We start from the raw sequence: 13,009 nt of genomic DNA, 5'->3' as shown, positions 1-13,009 counted from the left end.
ATATTGTCCACGTGAATATCTCCATAGAGTGGCATGCTGATTATATGTTTTATCCTTTCCAATACAAATCATCAACATTTAAATTGTTTGAATTTTCTGTAGTTATTGAAGGGCCTGTCGGTACAAGGCATCCAAGTTATCATGTACAACTACGTAGTTACAGCTCATAAAGCTTCAGCAGTCACTCATGCAGCAGTTGGATCGTTCCTTAGCCCAAATAATAGGGACCTTATACTCGGAAAGTGTTCGAGAATGGAGATATATTCTCTTTCTTCAGAGGGTCTTGTCCCAGTGATAGAACTGCCGATATACGGAAGAATATCGGTGATGAAGCTTTGTAGATTTCCTGATGACCTCCAAGATAGTTTATTCTTTCTTACCGAGAAGTATAAGTTTGCAGTCTTGAGGTGGAACACCCAAACAGGGGAATGTGACACTATTGCGGGAGGTGATGTTCATGATCGAATAGGGCACCCCACTTCAGCAGGTCATATTGGTAAGAGGGATCCTTTTGACAGTTAAAAGTACTTCTCAACTATAAAAGGTATCTGCGACCCTTCTATGACTTGCTTTGGTTTGCACTTGTACGATGGCCTGTTTAAGGTCATACCAACGGACTTTAAGAAGGAAGCTTTCAATATACGATTAGAAGAACTGGACGTACTAGATATTCAGTTTCTATATGGACACTCCAAACCTACCATAGCTGTCTTATATACAGATAGTGAAGAAAACAGACATTTGAAGACTTATACAGTATCAGTTAAGTACAGTTTGTGGGAAATACCTTGGGATGACTGAAAATAGTTTAGTTGAAAGATAAAGACTTTGGAAACGGACCACTTTTTCAAGGCAATTTAGAGTCTGGAGCCTCGATGCTTATTCCTGTCCCAACACCTATAGGTGGTGTCGTTGTGCTTGGGCAAGAGACGGTCACTTATATTTCAGGCAGTGGTTTGAGAGGCTATCACTCTATACCTGTTTCTGCAACTATTTTCCGTGCAGTAGGCTGTTGTTTTATTTGTTTTGTATTTCTCTCACCTTGCGTAGTACGGCAGAATAGATAAGGATGGTACTCGATATCTTCTGGGAGACGAGAAGGGTATATTATATTTACTTGTTTTGGAACAATCCACTTCTTTAAGTACCTTTACCGAAACTGAAACAAAAATAACAGGCTTGAAAATACAAACTTTAGGAGAGACTTCACTACCTTCCACAATCGACTATTTAGACAATGGTTTTGTCTATATTGGAAGTTGTCATGGTGATAGCCAACTGATTAGGTTACTATCTGAACCTCATCCTGAAACGGGTTCCTTTCTTGAGGTGATGGAAACATATCCTAACTTGAGTCCTATTGTTGACTTTTGTGTGATGGATGCGGAGAGACAAGGTCAAGGCCAAGTTGTGACATGTTCAGGCGCTGCAAAAGATGGAAGTTTAAGAATTATTCGAAATGGTATTGGAATTCACGAACAAGCGTCTGTAGAAGTTCCAGGAGTAAAGGAACTTTTTTCATTGAAAAGAAGCTCTCTATCTTCTCAACATTCTTTGTTGTTGTTGTCATTTGCTTCCGAGTCACGAGTACTGGAGCTCGTCAGTACCGAATTAATGGCAGAAGCAAATTTTCCGGTATTTGAAATGCAGGAACCCACTTTGTATTGTGGAAATGTTGTCGGAGATTGTATTGTGCAAGTATGTTTGTGAAGAAATATTCGTTTGTTATACTTATTTGGACAATTTTAGATTACACCTTCCAAGGCACGCCTTATATCATGTGAAGACATGTCTATCGTAAATGAATGGCATCCTCCTAGTGGATTTCGAATTTCGGTTGCTAGTGGAAATTCTATGCAATTGATTATAGCGACGACTGGTGGAAACCTTATTTATTTTGACATCGACGCAAATCCAAAAAGGATAATGGAAAAGTCGTATAAGAGTTTGGAGTATGAAATTTGCTCATTGGATATTTCACCGTTGGGTAAGCTTTAGATTGGAAAGTTGTAAGAATATCACAGAGTTGAATGAATAGGGCAAGCGGGTATGAATTTGGCATCGCAAGCTATTCCATCCAGTTTTGTTGCGGTAGGAATGTGGACAGAAGTCTCCATTCGTTTCTATTCTTTACCTTCCTTGGACCTGATTCATACAGAAAAGTTGGGTTTGGATGTGATTGCGAGGTCTCTTTTGTTTGTTACCATGGATGGAGAGGACTACTTTTTGGCGGCTTTGGGAGATGGTCGACTATTAACATATAGATTGGATAAGTCAGCCAAAGATACGGATAGTGAAAAGAAGTTCTTATACGATCAGCGCCAAATGAGCATTGGAACACAACCTGCATCCCTAAGCATCTTTGAAACGCAAAATGCTTTACATGTTTTTGCTGCTTGCGATCGGCCAACAGTAATTCATTCTTCAAGTGGAGGTGGAAAGTTATTATGCTCCAATGTGAACCTCCGAGAAGTGACTCGCGTCTGTAGCTTTAGTTCCGTAAGAACTTTTCACTTATTGCACAACGATATGCTTACGTTTTTGAAAGGAAGCGTTTCCAGATTGTTTGGCCTTAGTTACAGAGGGCTCGCTCCTTCTGGGTACAGTAGACAATATACAAAAGTTGCACATTCGAACCATTCCATTGGGAGAACAGCCTAGAAGAATAGCACATTTAGATACACATCATGTCTTTGCGGTTTTAACAACCAAACAGGTCGTCACAATATCGGAAGATGGTAATGAAGCTCTCTCTGAAACTACAGAAGAGGGTTATGTTCGACTCATTGACGATACGATGATGGAGGTAAATGGTTACTTTTTAACTAGTTTTGGTCTGCTGACTCTTCCCATAGATTGTACATTCCTACAAATTGGAACAGTTTGAAACGCCTTGTTCCGTTATTACTGTGAATTTTGGCGACGATGCTGCTGCAAAAGACAACCAGGACTATTTCGTTGTAGGCACGGCATACTCTTATGCTGGTGAGTTTTTTTAATTGGTTGAGATTGATGTAGATGAAGAATGAGATAGATGAACCTGAACCTTCGCGTGGAAGAATGTTGGTTTTTGCAGTTCGAGAGCAGCGTCTTACTTTGGTTGCAGAACGCACCTTTAAAGGAGCACTCTATTCTATGGATGCTTTCAATGGAAAAATCCTTGCCAGCGTGAATTCCATGTTGAAACTTGTGAGATGGTCGGAAACCGAAAGTGGTGCTCGAACCTTGACAGAAGAATGCACTTATCACGGAAGCATTTTCATTTTACAGATCAAGTGTTTGGGAGATTTTATTCTTATTGGTGACTTGGTGCGCTCGGTTAGCTTACTTGCGTACAAGGTAATGTAGTCTTTGTGTTGTTAGTTTCGTGCATTGAATTTTAGTATTAGCCAATGAATGGTACTATTGAAGATGTTGCTCGAGATATCGATCCTAGTTGGATAACTGTGATAGAAATGCTTGACCTTGATTACTATATAAGTGCCGAAAATTGTTTCAATTTGTTCACTTTGAAACGGAATTCAGATGCATCGACCGAAGAAGAACGCTCTAGATTAGAGAAAGTTGGAGAATATCATTTAGGGGAACTCGTCAATCGTATTAGACATGGAAGATTGGTCTTGCAGATTCCAGAATCAGGAATTTCTATACTAAAGTCGTTGTTGTATGGTATGTATATATGCTTTGATGATAACTTAAAGGAGCTATTTATGCATAAATATCGGTTCAATTTAGGAACTGCGAATGGAGCTTTGGGTGTGATAGCATCCATCGACGAAAAGACCTTTCAGTTCCTCCATTCTTTACAGACAGCGTTGAACGAAGTTATCAAAGGTGTTGGTGGCATTCAACATGAGGATTGGAGAAGATTCACAAGCGAGAGAAGGATAGGTGATTCCAAGAATTTTCTGGACGGGGATCTCATCGAACGGTTCTTGGACTTGAGTCGTGATAAGATGGAACTCGTTGCAAAGAAGGTGAATGTTCCAGTCGAAGAGTTAGCTAAACAGGTGGAGGAGTTGACAAGAATACACTAATAGGCCAATGTTGAAGTAGCCTATTCTGAAGCTATTTTTATATACTTTTATGTGTACAAGATTCAACTGGGAACATGCCGATATACTATATTTTGTGATAAAAGTAAATCTTTTGCTTGTTTTGAAACCAAATGGCAAATATGGCTCTGAAGAAAGCGTAAATGATGGGATAATAGTTTTAGTATCCCGAAATTGAGAAGCATCGAGGACAGCTGTCTTTTTGAAATGTCACGTGGAAGGGATTATCGGAAGGGCATTCATTCTTCTTGAAGAAGGAAATCGCATCTCCTTGCCTTTTTTAGAATTTCTACTCCGTTTTTGGGTTTTCCTTTGTGTGTCGAAAGGTATTCGAAAGACAAGATGAGTTCAACAGAAGACATGATAAGTGCTATGCACGACGGTCTAGCTGAGGTGAAGACAGAAACAGGACCTAAGATACCTGTTCCTGAGACTTACCTAAAGGCTACGAAGCACCACTTGAAAGATGTTCAAGAATATTTGGATTGGTACAAAAAGTCCCTCGAGTCTCCCAACGACTTTTGGTCTGAGAAAGCAAAGGAAATGCTTTCCTGGCATCAACTATGGACAGGAAAGACGCTTGAATACAACTTTGATGTCCGCAAAGGCAAAGTATATTCCGAGTGGTTCAAAGGAGGGAAACTGAACGCTTGTTACAACGCTTTGGATCGGCATGTAGAGAATGGGCATGGTTCTCAAGTTGCATATTATTGTGAAGGAAATGATTTGGTTGATGACCATCGTACCGTCACTTATGCACAAATGTTGGACCAAGTGAAGAGACTTGCTAGCGCACTCAAGAAACGAGGTGTACGTAAGGGTGACGTTGTTGCTATTTATTTACCCAATATTCCAGAACTTCCCATTTCCATGTTGGCTTGTGCGAGGATTGGTGCCATTCACAATGTAGTGTTTGGTGGCTTTTCCGCGGAAGCTCTCGCTGGTCGTATTTTAGATGCTCAGTGCCGAGTTCTCATAACTTGTGATGGTGTAATGAGAGGAAATAAAGTGATTGAACTCAAGGCATTGGCTGACGCTGCAGAAGAGTTAGTTTATGAAAGAGGAGATGGTCATTTAGTGGATCGACAAATAGTTTTTAAAAGATTAGGTGACAAGTGTCCAGTAGGTATGAAACCGAAAAGAGACGAGTGGTGGCATGAAACATTAGCCAAGGCAGAACCTGAATGCCCAGTAGAATGGATGGACGCAGAGGATCCACTTTTTGTTTTATATACTTCAGGTTCTACAGGAAAGCCAAAGGGACTTGTGCATACGACAGCTGGATATATTCTTTATGCTGCGATTACTCACAAATATGCATTTAATTATCAAGAGAATGATGTGTTCTTCTGCACTGCAGATTGTGGTTGGATCACAGGTCATAGTTATGTTGTTTATGGACCGCTTTTGAATCGAGCTACATCTGTTATTTTTGAAGGCGTTCCTACTCACCCAGATTCTAGTCGTCTTTGGCAAATATGTGACAAGTACAAGGTCAACCAAATGTATACAGCACCTACGTTGATTCGTTCTTTGATGAGAGCAGGAGACAAGTACGTAACCAAGATACCTCGAAATAGTCTTCGAGTACTTGGAACAGTTGGAGAGCCTATTAATCCAGAAGCATGGAATTGGTAAGAATGAATATTTGTTGTTCATGTGAATATGTATCACAGTTTTAGGTTTTTCAATGTTGGAGGTGATAAGTGTTGTCCTGTTGTTGATACTTGGTGGCAAACAGAAACTGGCGGTCACATGATTATACCACCTCCTGTAAGAGGTTTTCAAATGAAGCCAGGAGCAGCTTCATTGCCCTTTTTTGGAATTGAACCTGTGGTTTTAAATGAGAAAGGAGAGGAGTTGTCTAAACCATGCGAAGGTTTCCTTTGCATAAAAAGATCATGGCCAGGAATTCATCGTACCGTTTTGAATGACCATGCAAGAATGGAGCAAGTATATTTTTCTACTTTCAAAGGTTATTATATGAGTGGAGATGGTTGCCGAGTAGATGAAGATGGATATTATTGGCTTACTGGTCGTGTGGATGATGTGATTAATGTTAGTGGACATCGTATAGGAACTGCGGAAGTCGAATCTTCCCTCGTCTCACATCCTTATGTTGCTGAAGCAGCTGTGGTTCCGATGCCGCATGATATTAAAGGACAAGGAATCTATGCATATGTAACATTGAGAGATGGATTTGAACCTAGTGAAGAACTACGCAAGGAACTTCGACAAACTGTTCGCGTGGAAATTGGAGCCATTGCTACTCCAGATGTAATCCATTGGGCTCCTGCTCTTCCGAAAACAAGAAGTGGCAAAATTATGAGAAGAATTTTACGTAAAATTGCAGAGAAAGGAACTCATGTTTCTTCAGAGGAACTTGGAGATATCACTACATTGGCAGAGCCACAAGTGGTAGCTCAACTTATTGAATTGTATGGGAAATGATAATTTGTTTTGTGTTATTGTGTTTGAACAATGCTGTGTGTTATTCTAATAGAGAATGGAATGGATAAAAGTTTCTTCCTTTTGGCTTTAGAACTTTTTATAGGTTTTGTATATTGGTGAATACTTTTCTCAAGTTGCATAATGAAAAAAGAAACACCAAACAAAATATCATATAATACTGAGTATTCTGATTCAAGATGATTATTATTCCTTTCGCTTACTCAATTTGTTCTTATACGTCTCCACAAAACGGGACCAAGCATTGGGTTCCTTTTTATGATTACTTGCTTCAGATGATGTTTTACAAGTATCTTTATTGGAGGTGCGAGAATCATCATTGTGACTTGATGGGTTCTTTCCGAGCAACGAAATCTCTTTCCCTTTGCCATTCTGAAACTCATTTAGAAATAAACGACGTCCATGTCCAGAATCATCTGAAGAATCATATTCCATCATCTTTCGAGACCGCTGAAATGAACCAAATATATTACCACCATGTACAGTTACATCTTTCATCAATTCCTGTCTATGTAAAACAACAACTATGGCTGTTATATTATCCACTGAACCCATGGAAAGTGCCGTCTTGATGAGTGTTTTGGCAGCAATTTTAGGACTTGCGTATTGTCTCAACGTCTTGAGAGTCAATTTGACTGCTTCCGTGTCGTTCAATCGACACCATAAACCATCACTTGCAATAATGAGAAATTCATCATCCGGTTGTAAGTCGATCATAGCAATATCAGGAGTAGCTATAACCAAATCTGCTTTCAAATCTAGACAAGGAAACACTTTCTGTTTATGGCCTTTTAAATCCAAGTCGCCCAAAGCCCGCGTCACTGACATATAATCGTTGATTCCTCGATGCGTAATGAACCCACCAGCTTGCTTGACTCGAGAAACTTCAGCAGCATTAGAAATGTTATGATCTTTTGATAACGCAATAGCAACTCCATTTCTCGATAAAACTGCACGAGAATCCCCCACGTTGCAACAGTAAAGACACTGTGAACCAACTAGTAAATAATTGAGAGTACAACCAGAATACGTCTTCACTTTCGACGACTCTTCCAATAGACGAGCATCAAAATTCTCACAAGTTTCTTTCAAAGCTGTGGGAATACTACGAGGTTCCTCAGTCGATACAACTGAAGGAGATAATACTCAACAAACATACTCGTTAGGAAAAAGGGGATGTTGTAAAAGAGTTTCGGTAAAATGTTTTGCACAATAGTCGGCCTAAAACATATATTTCCAAAAGTACAAGACAAAAGTAACTTACCGCGAAATCTCCTCCGTGTCCATCGTAGACGGCAAACAAACCCAAAGTTTCTTTACCATTTTTGGTTTCTACCTGAATGACTTGGGATGAGTGCCTATCTTCCATTTGCTTTCGTTTTCCAGCAACAGAATGTATACCAAATTCCATTGCTTTGTTGAGGTTCTTATGGTGACTAACTCAGTGTGATAGAAGAAACATTGGCCAACGGATCAAAGAATAAGCAAATATTGCTTATTTTGGGGTAAACGAGATTGTTCATTGACGACGTAAGAGTTATGGTACTATCGGAACTTGGAAAGAAAATATCGGGGGCTTTGAGAAAGCTCGCCAACAGAACAGTTGTAGATGAAGAAGCTTTGAATGAAATGCTCAATGAAGTTAGTCGAGCACTGTTGGAAGCCGATGTCAACGTTAAAATGGTTCAAGCCTTGAGACAGAGCGTAAAGAAAAAGGTAAACTTGGAGGAACTGGCAGCTGGGGTAAACCGTAGAAAACTTATTCAAAAAGCGGTATTTGAAGAGCTTTGCAACATGTTGAGTCCCGGTACTTCTCCACCTCCCTTAAAGAAAGGTAGACCGAACGTTGTTATGTTTGTTGGTTTGCAGGGAAATGGAAAAACAACTACCTGTGTGAAATACGCCTATTACCATCAAAGGAAAGGTTGGAAGACTGCTCTAGTTTGTGCAGATACTTTTCGAGCAGGTGCTTTTGACCAACTGAAACAGTCAGCAACGAAAGCTCGAGTGCCATTTTATGGAAGCCATACTGAAACAGACGCTGTGAAAGTTGCACGTGAAGGTGTTGATTTGTTTAGAAAAGAAAAATATGAACTTATTATAGTGGATACTTCTGGAAGACATAAGCAAGATACTGCATTATTTGAAGAAATGGAACAAATAGCGCAAGCAGTTCAACCGAACAGTATAATATTCGTTATGGATGGAACTATGGGCCAATCAGTTTATGACCAAGCACTTGCTTTTCGACAGAGAGTGAATGTCGGCAGCGTCGTTGTCACCAAGTTGGATGGTCATGCCAAAGGTGGAGGAGCTTTGAGTGCTGTAAGCGCTACGAAGAGTCCAGTTGTATTTATTGGCACAGGAGAAATGTTGGATGATTTGGAACCTTTTGCTCCGCAAAGTTTTGTTCAACGTCTATTAGGTAAGGATAATAGAACCGGAGATCTGATTGTCCCATACTCAAAGAGGTGATAGGTCTTGGAGATATTAGTGGCTTCGTAAATGCTGTAAAGGAAGCAGGTGTTGATCAAAATCCGGATATCTTAAAGCGAATACAAGAAGGTGTCCTTACCCTTCGAGACTTGTATGATCAGTTTCAAAGCGTCTTGAAAATGGGACCCATGGGAAAGGTTCGTTGTTAAGTGAATATAAAAATATTGAATATTTTACACTGCTGGAATAGGTATTGTCTATGTTTCCAGGCATGCAGGATCTTATTCCAAAAGGTAAAGAAAGAGAGGGTACGCTTCGTGTGAAGAAATTTTTAAGTATTATGAACTCCATGACTGATGATGAATTGGACAATCCCAAAGTTCAGTTTAACCAGTCAAGAATGATTCGTAAGTTTCTTAGTGAATATTCTTTCCATAGGATTGCCTTATAGTCGGATGTATAGGCATTGGCAGAGGTTCTGGACGTGATGTGAAGGATGTAGAAGATTTACTGGCAGAGTATAAAAGATTATCCAAACTTGTAAGTAGAGTGGGAAAGAACAAAGCTTTGAAGACAGGTAGGATATATATATATATCTATTGAAACAATTGTATACATTTTCATTCAATAATACTTTCTAGGAGACTTTTCACAATTACAGAGAAATATGCCTCAACAATTGAGTCGAATGATGGATCCAAAGATGCTTCAACAAATGGGAGGCGCTTCCGGACTGCAAAACTTGATGAAACAATTTTCCTCACAGTTTCGAGGTTGAAGAATTTTCTGTATCCTATTCAATATTTCTACAACGCGTTATATTGTAAAATGTTTATAATGTTCCCCTTGTGACTGCAAACGTGTTGAATAAATGAAATGATCCCGATATCTCATGGGTCACTTTCAACAGATGAAGATTTCTTACGTCTCTCTTTAGTACTCTTCTTTTGTTTCTTCTTCCTCTTTCTGGGGGACACTGCATCAAGAGTTTCACAAGTTGCATCGTCCACATGTTCCTCCCTCGTTTGAGATAGAAACATTTCCTCATCAACTGCCCTTGTAATTCCACGAACTGCATTTTCTAGTCTCTTACTTTTGATCTTTGCAAAACGCATAGGATGGAAATATTGCTCGATGCAAGTTTGTCGCTGATTCCTTGCATCGTACGCTTTCAATACAGGAATAACCAGTTTCTTAACTTTGTCCGAGTTCCAACCGAATTTGGCTCTACAGAATTCAACAAGTTGCGCTATATTCGGTCTTTGGCAATGAAACTCTATAGAACTGGTGTCAACCATTGGATACCTGTAAGCATCAACCACATGCTTGTTAGGAAAAGAATCATGTATTACCCAATTTCTTTTCATCTTGCGATGCTTTAAAAAGAATTCGTTCTTGACAAAGTTGGGGTCCTCTGAGTCTAAAGAGATTCTTTCTTCTTTAAGAGACAACTGATTTGCCCAATGGGCAAACTCGATGAGTTCTTCAAAGCTTGGAAACGCTCTCATTATTTCCGTTGCATTTACAACACCCACTCCATGAATGCCTTGGGTATAATCACTTCCCAATAGTAGAGATAACAATATCAACTTTTCCCGGTTAAGACCGAGATATCTTTCAATGTCTTCCATTTCATATTGTTCTACGTATTTCTTGTCTTCAAAAATGTTTCGAAATACAGTTTTTGCCCCAAATAGAAAAGCATCACTATCTTCTGTGACGACGCCTTCTACAAGACCAACTTGACTGAAATATGCACACTGAGCCTCGGCTTCCATTGGAGCTTGGATATAGGGTATTCCTAGCATTCTAAGTAATTCACGAATTTCTTCACACATCTCATCAGTAATGATGTCAGATCCGCTTTTCAAATGAGTAAATTCTTGACGTAACTCCCTACGTTCCTTTTCAAACTCTTGAAACAAGTTTTCCAGCTTTTCATCTGGCAAAATAAAGTCTCTTGATACTTCTCTGTCTCTGTCTTCCTCATCTAGAGATTCCTCAAAGTAAGTATCTTGAGTATCCCCAAAATAAGAGAAAGAATCCTTCTCTTCATCAACTTTCGAGGAAATCATATCCTCTGAATCCTCCTTTCCCACTTGTAAACTCGTCACATTATCATCTTTATCCGGTATCAAAACTTTGGGGATATCTTCTGAATAGTTCTGATAACTATCGGCACATGTTTCAGTTTTACGCTCCGAACACTGTTCATTTGCAAGCGAAGAATATATGGCCGATTGAATATCAGTTGTCATGATTTCGTCTTCTGTATTATCTTCGTCCAGATGCAAACCGAGTTCAGCCGAAGAAGAATTGTCTCTATACAGATTTGTTCCATCTCTAACATTCTGTTCCATGACATCCAATTCCACCTCAGCTTTTGAATAAACTTTCTGTTCTACAAAATTGCAATTGGCGTCAGGAGGACATGCAATCCATTCGATATCTTCATCTTCTTCTTCCAGATTTCCTTCATAAAATTCTTCATTACCTTTGCCCAATTCCATAACAGATTCCCTTTTCTCTAAAGACTCTAAGTGCCTCTCAGTATTTGAAACCAATCTCGTCCACTCCAAGCCTTCATCGACCTTGTTGTTATTATTGTCTATGCTACTTTCCACTCGAAAAATAGTAGGAAACTGGTATGAATCATTTGGCTCCAGAGCATCTCCATTTTCAGGTACTGAATCAACTGTTTTAGTAAGCGTGTAGTTTTTACCAGGATCGGATGCAATGCGACGTCTTCCATGTCCCAAATGAGAGTAGGCTGTTGCACGAGCCTTCATAACTTCTCTCTTCGTCAATGACAAACGAAGGAAGCCTTCAAGTTGCTTCTGTGAAAAGTCAGCAGGATTGTTTTCAACTTTTATAAACTCTTCTCTGTGAAGATTTCTTTCTCTACTGCGAATTTCAGAAACAACTGTTTCAAACATTTCAGGTGGCAGTAACGCAAGAGAGTCTGAGCTCATTTCACAGAAATTTGGCACTTCGTACTCTTCTTTCTCAAAGGAAACAGTGTTCTCCGATAAATTGGAAACTTCTACATTGGTGAGGTTATCTTCTTTGTCTTTATCTTCTTCCGTTTCGTTGGAATGAGCTTCAATTTCCGGCTCTTCTGTTATAGAGTCTCTTTGTTCCAGGTTATCATCAAGTGCTTCACTGTCAAGTTGCTCAGTATTCTTTTCAGTTTCCGCATTATTCCTCTCTAAAGTGGCTTTCAAAACTGTGTCCATATATTGGTTATACAAGTCACGGGAATTAACTCCTGTGTCAACTTGGTTCTCAGTTCGTTTTGGTTCCTTTTGTGTTTTCTCTTTTAACTTTTTCAACTTCAATTCATTTAGTACAATTTGTTCAGCAAGACGGCGCAATTTGACCTTCTGTTTGTTTCGTTGATTCCGCCTTGAGTTGAGTGTCCTTCTCTTCAACTGAGGAGTAGCTCCATCGAAAACAAATATTGGTGTCACATTGTAAAAGATAAGTTTGCAACAACGTCTCAAGATACCCAACAAGTGAGCGTTGCGAATGAGTTCTCCTTCCGAGTCTCTCATAGCATATAAAAATTGGGTTAGCCAAATAGAAACGTCGACAGCTAAAGTCTTGTTTCTGACGGTATCCAAGGATACTCGCCTACCTACGGGAGCGACTAGTTCCCATAAACCTTTCACTCCCATTGTTCACAACAAAGAGGTTAAGTGAGTGTCGATTAGAGAAATCGAAATGGAAAATGGCATTGAAATTTTTCAAAAACTCTTTTGTACATTTTCGTTGTAAGTAAACTGGCAGAGTGTCGTCAAACGAATGGCAGTACAAAAAAAGAAAAGTGCTCAGCTGGAAAGTTCAGAAAGAGAACATCATATTCACATAGAAAACTCAAATCCAATATATTTCAACTCTTGTGCAAATAGAATAGAATATGCATGTATGATGAATAAGATATTTCGAAATACTTTTTGTATTTGCAATTTTCAGAATAGGAAAGTTTTAGGTCTTTGAAAATTTTTTTGTATTGCGACTCAAAAGACCGTTAAGAATGCTACTTCCAT

The 13,009-nt window shown here is 39.3% G+C and overlaps 5 protein-coding genes across 6 annotated transcripts; 3 read left to right on the top strand and 2 right to left on the bottom strand.

Annotated features, from left to right (window-relative positions):
* The first annotated feature begins 57 nt into the window (after positions 1-57).
* Positions 58-4,160, top strand: Gasu_15950 (DNA damage-binding protein 1). Of its 2 annotated transcripts, XM_005707555.1 has the most exons (11): positions 58-496; positions 545-762; positions 813-1,004; positions 1,051-1,698; positions 1,750-1,987; positions 2,039-2,499; positions 2,549-2,806; positions 2,856-2,985; positions 3,035-3,339; positions 3,390-3,669; positions 3,736-4,160. In XM_005707555.1, exons 1-11 carry the CDS (start codon positions 142-144, stop codon positions 4,035-4,037), a joined length of 3,387 nt encoding a protein of 1,128 aa, XP_005707612.1. In that variant the 5' UTR covers positions 58-141; the 3' UTR covers positions 4,038-4,160. The 2 variants fall into 2 exon arrangements, with proteins under 2 accessions (XP_005707612.1, XP_005707611.1); XM_005707554.1 differs by having other exon boundaries at positions 3,390-4,160.
* Positions 4,161-4,277: 117 nt separating this feature from the next.
* Positions 4,278-6,582, top strand: Gasu_15940 (acetyl-CoA synthetase). Its single transcript, XM_005707553.1, has 2 exons — positions 4,278-5,689; positions 5,738-6,582. The coding sequence occupies exons 1-2, from the start codon at positions 4,398-4,400 to the stop codon at positions 6,504-6,506; spliced, it is 2,061 nt and encodes a 686-aa protein (XP_005707610.1). The 5' UTR covers positions 4,278-4,397; the 3' UTR covers positions 6,507-6,582.
* Positions 6,583-6,587: 5 nt separating this feature from the next.
* Positions 6,588-7,947, bottom strand: Gasu_15930 (serine/threonine protein phosphatase Stp1). The gene is made up of 3 exons (XM_005707552.1): positions 7,789-7,947; positions 7,684-7,745; positions 6,588-7,629 (listed from the first exon to the last, which is right to left on the bottom strand). The coding sequence occupies exons 1-3, from the start codon at positions 7,933-7,935 to the stop codon at positions 6,711-6,713; spliced, it is 1,128 nt and encodes a 375-aa protein (XP_005707609.1). The 5' UTR covers positions 7,936-7,947; the 3' UTR covers positions 6,588-6,710.
* Positions 7,948-7,977: 30 nt separating this feature from the next.
* Gasu_15920 (signal recognition particle subunit SRP54) lies at positions 7,978-9,822 on the top strand. Its single transcript, XM_005707551.1, has 5 exons — positions 7,978-8,949; positions 9,003-9,157; positions 9,211-9,367; positions 9,424-9,537; positions 9,602-9,822. Exons 1-5 carry the CDS (start codon positions 8,064-8,066, stop codon positions 9,736-9,738), a joined length of 1,449 nt encoding a protein of 482 aa, XP_005707608.1. The 5' UTR covers positions 7,978-8,063; the 3' UTR covers positions 9,739-9,822.
* A 4-nt stretch (positions 9,823-9,826) lies between these two features.
* Positions 9,827-12,687, bottom strand: Gasu_15910 (DNA excision repair protein ERCC-5). The gene has a single exon (XM_005707550.1). The coding sequence runs from the start codon at positions 12,635-12,637 to the stop codon at positions 9,851-9,853; it is 2,787 nt and encodes a 928-aa protein (XP_005707607.1). The 5' UTR covers positions 12,638-12,687; the 3' UTR covers positions 9,827-9,850.
* Positions 12,688-13,009: the final 322 nt, after the last annotated feature.

The sequence above is a fragment of the Galdieria sulphuraria genome (assembly GCF_000341285.1).
Source record: "Galdieria sulphuraria unplaced genomic scaffold scaf_10, whole genome shotgun sequence".
Lineage (NCBI taxonomy): Eukaryota > Rhodophyta > Bangiophyceae > Galdieriales > Galdieriaceae > Galdieria > Galdieria sulphuraria.
The sequence above is the reverse complement of the archived record's forward strand: the minus strand, read 5'-3'. Positions and strand labels throughout refer to the sequence as shown.